General features: G+C 37.8%; 2 protein-coding genes across 12 annotated transcripts in view; one reads left to right on the forward strand and one right to left on the reverse strand.

The window, feature by feature from the left end:
- Window positions 1-16195, reverse strand: part of LOC124605898 (uncharacterized protein DDB_G0283697-like) — a 222010-nt gene extending 205815 nt beyond the window's left edge. For all 9 annotated transcript variants that reach the window (XM_047137856.1, XM_047137895.1, XM_047137881.1 and 6 more), the window contains exon 1: window positions 16034-16195. In XM_047137856.1, coding sequence (XP_046993812.1) covers window positions 16034-16085 — 52 coding nt within the window. In that variant the 5' untranslated portion in view covers window positions 16086-16195. The remainder of the gene's footprint in view (window positions 1-16033) is intronic.
- A 322-nt stretch (window positions 16196-16517) lies between these two features.
- The window catches only part of LOC124605954, an 86874-nt gene continuing 86039 nt past the window's right edge, over window positions 16518-17352 (forward strand). For all 3 annotated transcript variants that reach the window (XM_047137919.1, XM_047137935.1, XM_047137927.1), the window contains exon 1: window positions 16518-16746. In XM_047137919.1, the coding sequence (XP_046993875.1) occupies window positions 16693-16746 (54 nt within the window). In that variant the 5' untranslated portion in view covers window positions 16518-16692. The remainder of the gene's footprint in view (window positions 16747-17352) is intronic.

The following is a 17352-nucleotide window of genomic DNA, read 5'->3' on the forward strand; positions in this document are numbered from 1 at the left end:
TGGTGTTATCAAGAGAAGTGAAATGTGCATTGAAGTTGGTGGGGGAATTTTTGAAAATCAACTTTGAACATCCTCATTCGCCTTTGCTTTGAGTTTGTTAGGGTTACGTACTAACAGCTGTATCTCTGTACTCAATAAAAGGTGGATGCATCTATATGGAATTTTTATATACAATTTGTCTGTACTACCACCTGCTAAAACATGTACCATTCCTCCTGAAACACCCTGAATATGGATATATGTGTGGTGTCTGTTCTTTCGGACATGTCCGAAAGAAAACACTATGAATCCGGGCTTGAACCTGGTCGGGTGCAAATTTTTGTCTGACGCCGTTGTTCTATTTTAACACCAATGACAGCCTGAACATCTGTCCTTCGATATTTAATTGATTAACAAGGCTGTCTATTTCGATTCGTAGTGTCTGTTCTTTCGGAAATGTCAGAAAGAAACCTGCTTCTTTCTGCCCCAGCCTATGCTACAGCAATGATTGATTGCTCACATTCTTGATACCTCACTGGACGTTCTACTGCAACTGTAGCCAAACATTCAAATCCCGTTGGAAAAGTACGTTTCAAGTCAGATGGTTTTGGTCCTCCCCTACTCTCATTGAAAACAATCACAACGAAATTAAGTATAGGAATCCCATGACCCCTTGAGTTCATATGGCGGTGCCGTGCAGATGGAATTTGTCAGATTCCACTAATTATGACTGCATTATTAATTCTTGGTTTGCAGGCGCTTTTCTGCCGCTTATTGTAACTGTTTTCTGAATGTTACAGCTGGAAGAATAGAAACATCAAATTTTCACCACATGGAATGTTCAAATTCCCCTTAAGTCTTCACGTTTCGAGCAAAGGCAGAATATCCGTCAGAAAAGCTGACAACAATAAGCCAGGCCATGCCTGTCTTCTGGAGGATGTGCCAATGACAGTGATCTCAATAACAATACTGTACAGCAAAGATACATTGCCAACTCAAGCACTGGAGAAGCTCCAAAATTGTGAATCGTGTCTGGTGAATACACTTTCAAGGTTTCGGTCCGATTAAGACAGGAAAACACAAATAACTGTTGCAGTTATTAATTTATGACATTTAGTTTGCATTCAGTGCATCTATGTATTACAAGTAACTGCACTCTAGCCCCTAAACCTAGTTACAGAAATGCGAATAAGACTCACTGAAATATAATGAGGATCTTGTGGCCCTTGCCACCGGCAACTTTGAGACGCAGCTATAATCACTTACGAGTTCACTCACAGAACACATCAGCTGGTATCCTTCCTGGCAGTATAACTGAAACTTGGGAACAGCGCAGAATGTGTTTGGCAACTCTGTGACCGACAAGTTACTTCCTTGATGGCACACAACTATCCTGCTAAATTCACTTGGTATTATCGTGTCATTTCAATTGAATACTGTAGGTGAATTTCTCTTGAGATGTGGGATAAAGATATCAGTTAATGCTTCTGAGTCAGGTGCACGCTGCTGTTGTTCGCCCTTCGAGACTCGCTGATAGCTATGTTTTTTATTATTTTGTAACAGAGCTACAAGCAGGCAGATATAAACTCAATAAGGGAATCTTAAGACAACGCTCGAGCAAAATTCATCTTGCTACTTTTAGTAACCCTTAGTGTCAAAGTGAAAACCTTACTGTACTGCGAAATTCATAATGCCACTTTTGTTTTCTGCCGACATATTTGTTGTTGTTGTTGTGAATATGTAATTTTATCTATGAACTGCCACATTTTCATAATACTTACGAATGACACAGGAAATGAAGTAAATACAAATCTTTTCGAAGTCAAAAGTCGGTAATATCCTACTAATTCGTTTTAAAATAGGCTCAATCGTCTTACAGATACTCATTGCTTTATTAAGATAGACTGCCGTCGTGATGTTTCTGTAGTAAGCTGAATTTAATTTGTATTAGTATAGTGAATATTTTAATTGCGTTTTTCATTAGTTTACTGAACACAACAGTAATCATCAAGGAGAAATTAATCAGCAGCAGAAATTTCTTTCACGATATCTAAAACAATCTGACAATGCTGAAGTAGTTTACAAATTCTATGCCCGTAGAAACCTAATGGTTCTTGGTTGGTTGTTTTGGGGAAGGAGACCAGACAGCGTGGTTATCGGTCTCATCGGATTAGGGAAGGATGGCGAAGGAAGTCGGCCGTGCCCTTTCAGATGAACCATCCCGGCATTTGCCTGGAGTGATTTAGGGAAATCACGGAAAACCTAAATCAGGATGGCCGGACACGGGATTGAACCGTCGTCGTCCTAATGGTTCTAACGATGTCATTAAACCAGTGTAGTTTTAAGGGTATTTTCATCCAGAAATGAATTGCCTTGACGGTTGATCGATCAAGAGCGGAAAAGGTAAAATTTTACAAGTATATGACGAGAGAGACAAGTGCTTGAGAGAGGACTTCCCTATCAGTACAAGTGCCTGAGAGATGACTATCCTATCAATCTCCTGGATAGTTTTGTTTCTCAAAACAATAGAGTACGTTATCATGCAGTAGCACAGGTGATGTAGTTTTGTTGTTCGATTTTCTTACACTGCGACCGAAAAATGTCAACTGTTGGCAACAAATTCCAGCTGTGATGCACACACCCCTTAGGATGGAATTCGTAGCCCAAACCACACTTTTGGAGCTATAAGATGTAAAATCTTATGTTCACACTACTCTTTGCTCGAGTTTACGTCTTTTGGTGGGGCTCAGCCTTACATTTCTTCTTAAGAAGTTAACGATAAAGGCATCATAACACGTCACTAGTAACAGTACTGCATAGGAATGCTCAATGAGCGACCTGATGACATTCAATAATAGTCACTCCACTGATTTTTGTTGCTTTGAATTAGAGCATGCAGTACTCCTACACCAGATTTCTGAACTTTGCCTGCTGAATGCAAATGTCACATGATGGTTAAATGGTAATCTATCACATATATCAGTAGTCGAGACTTCCTCAGGGTGTATACGTGGACAAGGAAAAAAAAATCCTGGATTTTTCCTGGACTTCCCGGTTAAAAATACACTTTCTCCCAGGTAACAGTATATTTTCCCTTATCAATCATTTGAATGGTTATGGTTTTATACACGGGCGTACATTTTCCCGGCACTTTACAAAACAAAACTCAGGGAAGAAGACACGTTTTGGAAATATCTTTGATGTGCAGCAACATATACGCTGCGTATTTTCGTATTACGGTAGTACACTCTGGAATTCCACCAAACACCGCACGTTACTTTCCGAATCATTGAAATCGAGATATCGATGCACTTATGTAAGCCATTCGTAGCTCATGTCACGTGATCTCGCCAGCCGATGACAGCGGATATTCAGAGCATAGGATATGTGATGAAGTCAGCCAACAGCAACATCGCTTGTTAAGTAGCACGAACACACAAACAGGAAAAGTTAATAATTTAAATTAATATGCATAGTGTTGCTACAAGAAAAGAAAAGCTTTCACATATAATATTGGTCCTAAGCTGCAAGAGAAGCTAAGCTTTCACATATACTGTTGATCTTTTTTGCACATATTACACTTTAAGATATATCACACAAATGTGCCAGTAAAATTTTTAATAATGTCATAAATTTCTGATCTTCAGGGTTTGAAATTCTTCTAAATGGCGCATCATCAAAGAGTTGATTTTTAAACGAGAGTCAAACGCTCTGTGATTTAATAAATTCATGGTACATTCTTGCACATAGTCCAACTTATGTAAAAGGATATTTACATTGAAAGTAACGCTTTTCAAACCACTATTCGCAATATTTTCCCACGACCTGTCAGAAATAGGTTCGTTTCAGCAGTTGCCAGAGACCGCAAATACCAGGCGACACCGCGCTTCGGTAGATATCATGACGTAGGAAGCCCGTATGTATTGAATGTGTAAAATATTAAAAGATCATACATTATTTCATAAAAGAAACAAGACATCAGAGGATACTCCAAGAGCATCTGAATTTCATGAACCATACTAAAATGTGCACATTTAAAGTGCATACTAAAAGTGCACATTTGTAAGTCCAGATTCCTAATGAAGTAGACCTCAACCTGATAATAAGCTTTTCAGTGTGGTTTTCGGGATGTAAATTTTCTTGGAGCACCAGTACTGTATTATATCATGTTTGGTTCTTTATTATGGCATAATGCCATACGTGCTAGAAAATTGAAACTGGCACTTGAAATGCAGTGAACAGTTGAAACTAGTCAGTACTGCGGAATTAAACATTTCTTTTCAAATACTGTTCCGCAAGGTGATTAATGCTTGACTGTCAGAAAGGCGGAAATAAAATAAAATCTGGAACTAATGACATCATTTAGCCTTCCGTAATTATGTGAAAGTGTTAATTCACATGTAGTTCCAGGCCACAGATATCCGTTTTGTTTTCATTTGACGTGAGAGTAAACAAAGGGGAAAAAGCAAAAACACTAACGTAAACACGGGTCACGTGGAGACTACCCACTATAACTCAGACTGCTCTGTGCGTCACCCACGGATCTACGACATTTGCGAACCGGATCAATACTAAAAAAAAAAAAAATGTTCATCTTGTAGCGCACATCTTTCTGAAAAGTATGCCGGCCGAAGTGGCCGTGCGGTTAAAGGCACTGCAGTCTGGAACCGCAAGACCGCTACGGTCGCAGGTTCGAATCCTGCCGCGGGCATGGATGTTTGTGATGTCCTTAGGTTAGTTAGGTTTAACTAGTTCTAAGTTCTAGGGGACTAATGACCTCAGCAGTTGAGTCCCATAGTGCTCAGAGCCATTTTTTTCTGAAAAGTATGAAACATAAAACATATGTATTCGAGGAAATGTAATCATTATTTGGTCACTTGCAACAAATGACTAGAAAAGATTACATTTAAACCAATTAACTGAATAAAAGTAATGATCAAAGTCATTTTGATGTTGTTGTTGTGGTCTTCAGTCCTGAGACTGGTTTGATGCAGCTCTCCATGCTACTCTATCCTGTGCAAGCTTCTTCATCTCCCTGTACCTACTGCAACCTACATCCTTCTGAATCTGCTTAGTGTATTCATCTCTTGGTCTCCCTCTACAATTTTTACCCTCCACACTGCCCTCCAATGTTAAATTTGTGATCCCTTGATGCCTCAGAACATGTCCTACAAACCAGTCCCTTCTTTTTGTCAAGTTGTGCCACAATTCTATTCAAATCTTCTTCATTAGTTATGTGACCTACCCATCTAATCTTCAGCATTCTTCTGTAGCACCACATTTCGAAAGCTTCTATTGTCTTCTTGTCTAAACTATTTATCGTCCATGTTTCACTTCCATACATGAGTACAACTCCATACAAATACTTTCAGAAATGACTTCCTGACACTTAAATCTACACTCAATGTTAACAAATTCCTCTTCTTCAGAAACGCTTTCCTTGCCATTGCCAGTATACATTTTATATCCTCTCTACTTCGACCATCATCAGTTATCTTGCTCCCCAAATAGTGTATCATATCCTAATCTAATTCCCTCAGCATCACTCGGCTTAATTAGACAACATTCCATTATCCTTGTTTTGCTTTTGTTGATGTTCATCTTATATCGTCCTTTCAACACCCTATCCATTCCGTTCAACTGCTCTTCCAAGCCCATTGCTGTGTCTGACAGAATTACGATGTCATCGGCAAATATCAAAGTTTTTATTTCTTCTCCATGGATTTTAATACCTACTCCGAATTTTTCTTTTCTTTCCTTCACTGCCTGCTCAATATACCGATTGAATAACATCGGGGAGAGACTACAACCCTGTCTCACTCCCTTCCCAACCGCTGCTTTCCTTTCATGCCCCTCGACTCTTATAACTGCCATCTGGTTTCTGTGCAAATTGTAAATAGCCTTTTGCTCCCTGTATTTTACCCCTGACACCTTCAGAATTTGAAAGAGTATTCCAGTCAACATTGTCAAAAGCTTTCTCTAAGTCTACAAATGCTAGAAACGTAGGTTTGCCCTTCCTTAATCTAGCTTCTAAGATACGTCGTAGGGTCAGTATTGCCTCACGTGTTCCAACATTTCTACGGAATCCAAACTGATCTTCCCCGAGGTCGGCTTCTACTAGTTTTTCCATTCGTCTGTAAAGAATTCGCGTTAGTATTTTGCAGCTGTGACTTATTAAACAGATAGTTCGGTAATTTTCACATCTGTCAATACCTGCTTTCTTTGGGATGGGAATTATTATATTCTTCTTGAAGTCTGAGGGTATTTCGCCTGTTTCATACATCTTGCTCACCAGATGGTAGAGTTTTGTCAGGACTGGCTCTCCCAAGGCCGTCAGTAGTTCCAATGGAATGTTGTCTACTCCGGGGGCCTTGTTTCGACTCAGGTCTTTCAGTGCTCTGTAAACCTCTTCACACAGTATCATATCTCCCATTTCATCTTCATCTACATCCTCTTCCATTTCCACAATATTGTCCTCAAGTCCATCGCCCTTGTATAGACCCTCTATATACTCCTTCCACCTTTCTGCTTTCCCTTCTTTGCTAAGAACTGGGTTTCCATCTGAGCTCTTGATATTCATACAAGTGGTTCTCTTTTCTCCAAAGGCCTCTTTAATTTTCCTGTAGGCAGTATCTATCTTGCCCCTAGTGAGATAAGCCTCTACATTCTTACATTTGTCCTCTAGCCATCCCCGCTTAGCCATTTTGCACTTCCTGTCGATCTCATTTTTGAGACGTTTGTATTCCTTTTTGCCTGCTTCATTTACTGCATTTTTAAATTTTCTCCTTTCATCAATTAAATTCAATATTTCTTCTGTTACCCAAGGGTTTCTACTAGCCCTTGTCTTTTTATCTACTTGATCCTCTGCTGCCTTCACTACTTCATCCCTCAGAGCTACCCATTCTTCTTCTACTGTATTTCTTTCCCCCATTCCCGTCAATTGTTCCCTTATGCTCTCCCTTTAACTCTGTACAACCTCTGGTTTAGTCAGTTTATCCAGGTCCCATCTCCTTAAATTCCCCCCTTTTTGCAGTTTCTTCAGTTTTAATCTACAGGTCATAACCAATAGATTGTGGTCAGAGTCCACATCTTCCCCCGGAAATGTCTTACAATTTAAAACCTGGTTCCTAAATCTCTGCCTTACCATTATATAATCTATCTGATACCTTCTAGTATCTCCAGGATTCTTCCACGTATACAACCTTCTTTTATGATTCTTAAACCAAGTGTTTGTCCTACTCTCGAATTCCAGTCACCCACGACTATTAAATTTTCGTCTCCCTTCACTACCTGAATAATTTCTTTTATCTCATCATACATTTCATCAATTTCTTCGTCATCTGCAGAGCTAGTTGGCATATAAACTTTTACTACTGTGGTAGGCATGGGCTTCGTATCTATCTTGGCCACAATAATGTGTTCACTATGCTGTTTGTAGTAGCTTACCCGGACTCCAATTTTTTTATTCATTATTAAACCTACTCCTGCATTACCCCTATTTGATTTTGTATTTATAACCCTGTATTCACCTGATCAAAAGTATTGTTCCTCCTGCCACCGAACTTCACTAATTCCCACTATATCTTGCTTTAACCTATTCATTTCCCGTTTTAAATTTTCTAACCTACCTGCCCGATTAAGGGATCTGACATTCCACGCTTCGATTCATAGAACGCCAGTTTTCTTTCTCCTGATAATGACGTCCTCTTGAGTAGTCCCCGTCCGGAGATCCGAATGGGGGACTATTTTACTTCCAGAATATTTTACCCAAGAGGACGCCATCATCATTTAACCATACAGTAAAGCTGCATGCCCTCGGGAAAAATTACGGCTGTAGTTTCCCCTTGCTTTCAGCCGTTCGCAGTACCAGCACAGCAAGACCGTTTTGGTTAGTGTTAAAGGCCAGATCAGTCAATCATCCAGACTGTTGCTCCTGCAACTACTGAAAAAGCTGCTGCCCCTCTTCAGAAACCACGGTTGTCTGGCCTCTCAACAGATACCTCTCCGTTGTCGTTGCACCTATGGTACGGCCATCTGTATCGCAAGCCTCCCCACCAACAACAAGGTCCATGGTTCATGGGGGGGAAATTGGTGGTAAAGATGTTATTTGTGCCATATATGGTTGCAATAATTACCGGCAACAAAGTGATCGAAAATCTTTCTACAGATTCCCGAGAAATAAAGAAATGTTAAGTATTAATGTAAATTTGAGGTTAGTGTCTTTCAGTGAGTTAGTTGCATTTCTTATAATTGAGAAGGCTATTATTTCTAACTTGGCTTTAGTTCTTTTTAGATGTAAACAGTGGGTTATTTGTAGTAGGAGGGCAGATCTTGACAAAATATTTAGAAAAGAAGGGCCAGAGCATTTAAATAGGGGTCATGTAATGTGCTCCGATCATTTTGTAGATAAGGATTTTAGGAACAAGAATTTACTAAACCATGGGTAAGAAATGCTTGTAAAGCAATAAAATGGCTATATTTAATACCTGCCCAATGATTTGTTACATTACTGCTCTTACATATAACATTTTTTCTCCTCGTTTCAGTATTGTCCTGGCCCTGTTCCTTCAGTTTTGACTGATAGAAAGGAAAGTAATTTCAGACTAGGAGGAAGTGGAGCGACAATAATCAATTGCGGATATTCGAGCTGAACTGGACGATGGTGTCATCTCCAAAGTGAAAAATGGTGCGAAAAATGTTTCCCACTAATTTTAAAGTGCAGAATGTTACAGAAAAGAGTATCGAGACAGAGAGGAGTGATAACCTAACCTAACCTAGTGCTCCGGAATCCGAGTTGAGTATTTGAAAATGCAAAGCAATGAAGTGCAACACTGGTAAAAGCAACGTTTCTCATGATGTGGCAGGCAAGTATATCAACATACAGGAAATTATGAAAAATTGGAAACCTAATGGAAGAAGGTATACAGAACAAGAAAGGAGCTATGCTTTGGTTCTTCATTTCTGTTCATCGAAATTGTACAGGTTTTAGCAGGAATATTTTGTTTACCTACTCCAAGAACACTGAGGAGCAAGTTGCACAATTCAGAGATTAAGCCAGTAGCTTAGTGCTTGATTTATTACGACAAAGCTGAAAAAATGAAACCAGAGGAAAAATATTGTGCCAGTAGTATTTGATGAAATGTTACTTAAGTCACTGCTGATCTACAGAGCACAAAATGACTTATTCAAAAGTTCTGAGGACACTGATGTAGAACATTTTGGTTCAGATTCAGAATAGTGCTCTAATATCTAAAACTGTAGTTTGTGATCAAGGTATAAATCATGTAAAAATGAGAAAACTCTTGGCAATTAAGTCATAAAATCCACTTATTGAAGTGAATGGAGAAACAGTAGTATTTTTTTCTGTGATGCTCTTCACTTACTCAAGTCACTGAGTAATAATCTCAAGAAATAGGACTTTCCGTGGAAAGGAAAAGTCTATCGTTGGACTCACATTGAAGAATTTTATAAGAAAGACTGAGTAGTTGTACCTAGACTTGCCCCCAAGCTCACAAAACTATGCATCACACTCCCTCCATTCTCACCACATGAGAATGTGTTTAGCAGTGAGAACACTAAGCCACTATGTTGCCTGTGGTATTCGAGTACATGTGAGATTTGGGTCTTTGCCACCCTCAGCTGCTGTTATAGCTGATTTCACTGAAATGTGTGACAGCCTATTTGACATTTTCAATTTATCCAAATGCAGCAATCTCAAACAGTATACAAAACCACTTTGCAGAGATTCTAAACATTTATAGACTCTGTTGGAAATTCAGGAAAATTTTTAAGTGGCTATTTGTTCTTAATAATGGAAAAATCCACAGTGGATTCAAGGTTGGATTGGTAATATCACTGCTCTAAAGTCCTTGTGGTCAGAATTAAATTAAAGGTTTAATTTTAAACTTGTTTTTACCAGAAGAGTGACACAGGATTGTATTGAAAATTTATTTGCCATAGGGGCAACAATGTTACCCTGGATGCATCAAAATTTCGCAGTGCTCTTAGGACAGTTATGATAAACACCTTGTTATCCCCACAAACTGGTAACTGTGAATTCGATGTTGCAGCATTTCTTAGATCTGCAGATGAGGAACCTCACAGTTTGTGTGAATAGTTAAGTCTATCTGTAATGTGGCCACTGATGGAGTTAAAGATGCCGTAGATGCTGCACAAAGAAACTGCAAATAATTATTTTATTTGTTGGGCCATAAGTAGAATTGAACACAATGAGTGTAAAATTGCTCTAACATCAACTGAACAAAATTATCATGGCCCAGACACCTATCATGAAACAAGCAAAATGTTTTTCCCAATGAATGTGTAGAATTCTTGCCTTCTACAATGTCTGGCATTTTCAGGAGTCATTTAGTAAATTTTTATTGGAATGCACTTGTGAAATTAGAAACAAATTGGTCCATAGACTGATGAGTCAATGTGCTGCTGTAGAGAGTGTTTGCAAAAATTGTTTTCTCTTAATGGTCAACAAATACCTTTCAGTGGTAATTACAGCATATGTAAATAAAATAAAAGACTCTTCTGTATCTCAGTCATCGAAAAATAATGTCAAAGTGCAGTCAATTATGCACGTGTGATGAGATAACTTTTGTAAGACGTCATTTGTAAGTAGTGATATAGTCTCACATTCCGTTCTCTGGCGAATAAAATTGTTTATTCCGTAGCAAACATATTTCCTTTATGCCAAGAGTCCCAACTTATGATTCATTAAATGCCTTATTGTGCCCATTACTTTACTTATGAGAGCCAAATCCAACACATCTCATACTTCATTTCATGCATGTATTACGTGCTAGCAAGCGATCGAAATATAGTTATCATTTCGAGTCACTAGATGTCACCATTGTACGCTGTCTCGTGCGAAACTAATGCATTATTGCAAAAGTATCCGCTATTATATTTACAAGCTATTTGGTTATACTTAAATATCCTAATTTGATAACCTTGCATCAGTGGCAATGAAACAGACAGTGGATGCACTTACTTAACATGACCCTTTCCCATCACAGCAAAATGTATTTTGATTTCAGGTGCGCGTGTCAAATTAGCAGAAGACTCATTAAAGTTTTTATTTTATTAGAAAGCTTACAATCTTTGGGATTATTTAAGACCAAAATCAGGCTGCCGGCAGGTTGGAGAAATGTGATATAATCATTTTTCCACAACCTCACAATTTTTTTGAAATCAAACACTGACGTACATTAAGCTTTTCTAAAAATTTTCATTGTAGCTTTCCTGCTTCAATAATTGGATATCTGATAAGTATATGCCTTACTTAAATTCTGAAAAAAATTCCAGATCAAAAGCTTGATAAACACCAGAGTTATGGGCATTTACGTAAATAAGTACCATTTTGCATTGACATTCTTGCAGAGCCCAGTTATCAGAATATCACTACATTTAAAATCAATATAAAATAAAGTTGTAGTCCGACACCAAAAAGATTTTGCAGAAGGTCCTATGCTATAAGTAAAAGCAAATGTGCAAACTTCTGTGAAAATCTGAGATAGGTTACAAATAATTTAATTATTTTGTATTTTACCATGGAATTGTAGTATATTCCTACCGTCATTACTTAAAGCTGGTTCTTGAAGCTCTGATAGTAAAATTTCTCTTGATAGTCCATCTTCAACAGTCTGCTAGTTCAGTTTCTTCAGCATCACTGTAACTCTCTCCCACATGTCAAACAAACCAGTGACTATTCATACTGTCCTCCTCTGTAAACGTTCATATCCCCCATTAGTCCTATCTGGCACAGGTCCCAGACATTTGTGCAATATTCTATAACTGGTTGCCTAAGTGATTGTAAGCAATCTCCCTTGTAGATTGATTGCACTTCCCCAGTATTCCACGAATAAATCAAAGTTTACCATTTGTCTTACCTACAACTGAGCCTCTATGATCATTCAATTTAATATCACTACAGACTGTTACACCCAGGTATTTGAGTTGGCCAATTCCAACCGTGACCCACTAATATTATGGTCATAGTGTGATGTTTTTTTCGGTTTGTGAAGTGCACAATTTTACATTTCTTAATGTTTAAAGCAAGTTTCCAATCTCAGCACCACTTTGATATCTTATCAAGATTTGACAGTATTTATGCATCTTCTATCAGATAGTACTTCATTACACACAAATGCATCATCTGCAAGAAGTCTGAGGTTACTATTAATATTGTCCACAAGATCAATAATGTACAACATGAATACTAAGGATCCCAACACACTTTCCTGGGACACACCCAAAGTTTATTTTACATTTGATGATGACTCTCCATCCAAGATAACATGCTATGTCCTCTCCATCAAAAAATCCTCGATCCAGTAACAAATTTCACTTGGTACCCCATATGAAAGAACTTTTGACAAAAAACGTAAGTGTGGTACTGACGCAAATGCTTCCCAATATCAAGAAATACTGCATCTACCTGACTACCTCGATCCACAGCTTTCAGTATGTCATGTGAGAAAAGTGTGAGTAATGTTTCACATGACCGATGTTTTTAGAAAAAATGCTGGCTGACAGGGAAGAGCTCACTCTGTTCAAGGCACCTCATTATGTTTCAGCTCAGAATATGTTCGAAGATTCTACAACAAACTGATGTCAAGGGTATTTGACAGTAGTTTTGTGGATTACTTCTACTACCTTTCCTGTAGATGTGTGTGACTTGTGCTTTTTTCCAAGAACTGGGCACAGCTTTTTGTTTAAGGGATCTATGATAGATTATAGTTACAAGATGGGCTAACTCAGCCACAAATTCAGTATAGAATCTGACAGGATCCCACTGGGCCCTGGGGCTTTGCTCAAATTTTAACAATTTCAGCTGTTTCTCAACAACACTGAATTCAATAATCTTTTCAGTGGTTCAAGGATTCAATAGTGGCAATTTTCCTGGGTTTTTCTTTATAAAAGAACATTTGAAAATAGAGTTAAGCATTTCATCTTTTGCTTTGCTACCCTCCATTTCAGTTCCTGTCTCATTCGCTAGGCACAGGACTAACTTTCGTGCCACTGATAGCCTGTCATGTGATCAGAATTTCTTTGGGTTTTGTGAAAGATCATTCAACAATAGTCTGCTAATGCAGTCACTCAAGTCTGCACGCATTGCTCTCTTGACAGCCTAACGTGTTTCATTCAGTAGCTCTATAGTCCTATGGTTTGTTTAGTGGTCTCTGTTTCTCTAGAAGTTTCTTTATGGTGACTGTATACTATGGAGGGTCCCTCCCATTAGGAACTATTCTACTGGGTACATATCTACCCAGTGCATTGTCAACTATTCTTTTACACTTGAGCCATAGTTCCTCTACATGCTCCTGCCCTGTGCCGAAAGTTTCAAGTTCCTAATTGAGATATGACACCATTGTGGTGTACTATTTTACGTAACTGACAAGAATCTACAAAATGTAACAACATAAGTGCATCAATACACAATGTTTACATTTACATTGAATGTAAACAAGTTACAATTGCAAATTTCTGCAAACTGTGTCTTCTCTTCAATATAGAACACAGTACAGATGGCAAGATAAAAATATTACATACTGACTATCTCCTATTGTATTATGACGATCACTGGCAATGGAAACAGAAGCAGCAGCAGCTATGCAACTATCACATACAAAACGAATGTTTTTTCCTAGTTTCAATTTTTTATAAATCATTTATTTTCTTCAAGAATTGGTTAACATATTGCAGAGGGGAAAAACTTTCCTCACAGTCAAATGAACATTAACTTCGGCTGACTGTGGAAAGTCTGTAGCAGAAATAATACCTTCATAATGAACTACTACATGTGCTGCCACTCAAGAATTAATCTGATACATTGTGTATGTGTACCATATATTATCACATGCTGACCCACATCCATCCTCCAACGTGATACCCCATATGCTCAGCCATAATTTACAAAGGACTGGATTTAGGACTTTTTAGAAGGAAATAGCAACAGACACATCTAACACTTATGTACTGTAAGCAAAAGGGTATAGCCACATTCTTTCAAATCAAACCTGTATCAGCTCTGTTTGTGTTAGATAAATATCAGCATACTATCAAACTGTAGAATAGAATGCATTACCGTTTACAATATAAAACTTAATCCCAAGCAGACTAAACTTTAAAATAACAAGATGATTTTTGCAAATTACTCAACACTAAAGAAATTTTTGACGGTAGTTTATTACAGAGTTAGTGTATCATAACCGAAAAGAACTATACATATTCTCATTGGTTTTCCAGCCATATTTTTTTATTCGTACTAGAAAACATTTTACACACTCTGCTTCATCCTTTAAAGAAACAGAGCACCAGGTTTTCACTGTTTACTATGAAACATTTCTCCAAACTACATGGAATTGCACTTGAGATTCATGCTTGACAAAGTTAAATAAATGTACCAATATATGCATTTAAATTCACACTTCACTTCATAACTTCATAGTGTAGAACAGGAAATTGAAGTAGGCCAACTCCATGGCCACTTTTTGTGTGCACCGACAAGCTGGATATATGCCAAGTGTTACATGGCAATTAACATTTATCTATGCTAATAAATGTGAATTTCTTCTTTAGTATAATTCCTACATTGCTTCAAGTAGCATACTTCCCACTTTTTGTTAAGGGCAAAAATAGATCCTTTCCCCCTCCACCAGGACAGTAAAACGTAGCCAAGCCTTGGCCCAGCTGAAGAGCTGGGTTGCCTGGCTCAGTTCTATTGCCTCACAATCAGGTGTTTATTAATAGCTCACATACTACTACAACTTTCTCCATATTAAAAGCCCAATGTATTATACCCCAATGAAAATTTAAAAAATGTTTATCTGATTTATAAGACATTCATGTAAGTTGTATGAGCCCAATAACTCCTCTAGGTTATGAATATCAGTAGGTATGATCTCTCTCAATGAAGTAACTTAATATATGAAGAGTTGAATCGAAACATATACGAATCATGTTCACACTAAGGAATATTATTCTTGGAATTAAGCCCTATGAAGCAATCAAAGCAAAGGAAACTCTCCATAGCAGACTCACTTCAAATTGAGCTATCTCAATGGTAATTAATAATGACCAACAAGACCAGAAAAGTGAGGCATCTTAAGAGTAACAAAAATCAGTGTTACTGTGGTTCCAGAAATGTTTAATTTCGTAGAAACATTTATTACATTAAATTGCACAGACAAATTTCAGGACAATCTTTCATATCAAATTTTATGAAATGGCATTATAAAATAGTTATTTTGAATGGTTTTCTTCCTACAGTTCACGAAATTGTGAGCGAGAAGAAAGAGCAACGAAGAAGATTATTTCGGGATTACTAATTCTTCCCTTCAAAGGAAATTCCCATAATAAAAGTTTTGCTAATCAACTGAACACATGGGAAATGTTTATGATCCCGTACTCGCATAACTGGGCGAAGTATATAAGCCGAAAAGTAACTATGTCGCGATGGCGTCAGTACTAATATAAAGGAAACATACAAGGTAGAAACCACACAGGCGACAACAGCTGCAACAATTTGAGGAATTCCGAATGCATTAAATATCGTTTGGCGTGTCAATAAAACACAGGTTCACTTAGAAAACATTCAGCTGCTGCAAATACAAAAGCAATGTGGTGACGCTGAGGGGTCATTAAACTACCCCGGCATCTAAGGCAGTAATCAATCTGGTACAGAGAAAACTCTTTTCCCAGATGAAGCTGGTCTACTTTGTCAATTACATACTATTACGTACTGAACAAAACAGAGAAGTAGGCTAAGGCACGTGTCGAAATTCTATCAAGTTCAAGGTATTTTTAGCAAGCCAACATAATGTGCTTGTCTCTCGCACATGTAAAACAATGCCGGTGGACATGCTGCGTGCTCTGCTCTGACGCGCAGCATATCTGCTGATAGCTCTCGTAACGCATAGTAGTATTGCTGCAAGTTTTTAAATGTTGTTGAGATGTACTAGCATCTGTCACCACTGATTAAAGCGAAATTCCGTTCATTAAATCGCACCATACTCGCTGATACCAGATGGCACAGTCTCACCTTTTTTTCTTCTTTTCTCCTTCCGCTTCCTTGGTTGCACATCCCCTGACATTATTAACTGCTACTAACGCAATTGTTTCACTAGGGCTGAAACACTGTTCCAACAATCCTCACTTCGTCATTTCTTTCGCTTTTGGCGTTCGCCGAGCATGTAGCCAAAGATTACTATTTATAGAGCAAGGATAGTTGTACGAATAGTAAACTGCATTTTCATGAACACTTCGACTGATATCAATTGGTGCTCTTTAATATTAAATACAGGAATGTGCATCAATTTCAGAATCCATTTAAATTGGTCTGTTTACATAAAATTGAGATTTGAATTTGCTATCAAATTTTTTTTTTTTGCAAAAATTGGATTTATCGCAAGTAACTTTCTTTCTGCAATGCTATTTCTTCCAATTTTGTAATCAGTTAGAGCTTTTACAGTAATTAGTATTCACTTAAACCTACAAACAACGTTTTCATGATCGGGAAACGGAAGAAAGACTTAAAACAAAGATCATCTATGCACGGACAGCAGGAGTCAGGTTGTAGGGGGATAATGTTGTGTTTATATTTCCATTGTGTGACAAGATAATGTGTGGGGTGGATGCAACAGGTGAAATGAGAGTATTTCGCATGGGGATGTTTATTCACGAATTTGACTGATTAGTGTCATGGGAATTTGTACGCGGAGATATTTTCTACTGACAATATGCATTTTACAATTGGTGAGTGAAAGTATGTAATAAACGTAGCTCTGTTAAGTGGTAAATACATGTTGAGTAATTAATAAAATATTGCTAGAGCCGTATGTCTGCTAAAGTAATTGCAAGATAACACACAGCTATTAGAAAAGCTTGTGGCTATATAGTTTGTTGACCGTAACATTTTGATAAAGTGTCTTGTCCCTTTTTGACGTTATGACTCATCTAATACCTATTAAAACACTTGTTTGTGTTATGATTATGCGTCCTTTGTACAGAGTTTTTCTGCTTCATATTTCTAATGTTTTATTTCTTAACTATTATGCTAGGTGAAATTAATAGTAGTCTGTCCTTTTCCTTCGAGCTAAATTATGAGCACCCAAAATTTCCAGTTTTTATTTCTCCTGTGGTTCAAATCAATACAATCGCTTGCACATTTGATATGATATTTCAGTACAACGTACACATACAAGTAAAATGCAGTATACGTAACAAACAGTAGTTCTGTATTTGGTACATGAAACGATAGGCTAAACGAAAATATGTCAGCTTTACTTAGAAAGCTAACACATAAGAAGACCACAGCTGTGTAATCGGCAACCATGTGCAGTGAGAAAGAACATATGTCAA

This window comes from Schistocerca americana, chromosome 1 (genome assembly GCF_021461395.2).
Source record: "Schistocerca americana isolate TAMUIC-IGC-003095 chromosome 1, iqSchAmer2.1, whole genome shotgun sequence".
NCBI classification, from domain to species: Eukaryota; Metazoa; Arthropoda; class Insecta; order Orthoptera; family Acrididae; genus Schistocerca; species Schistocerca americana.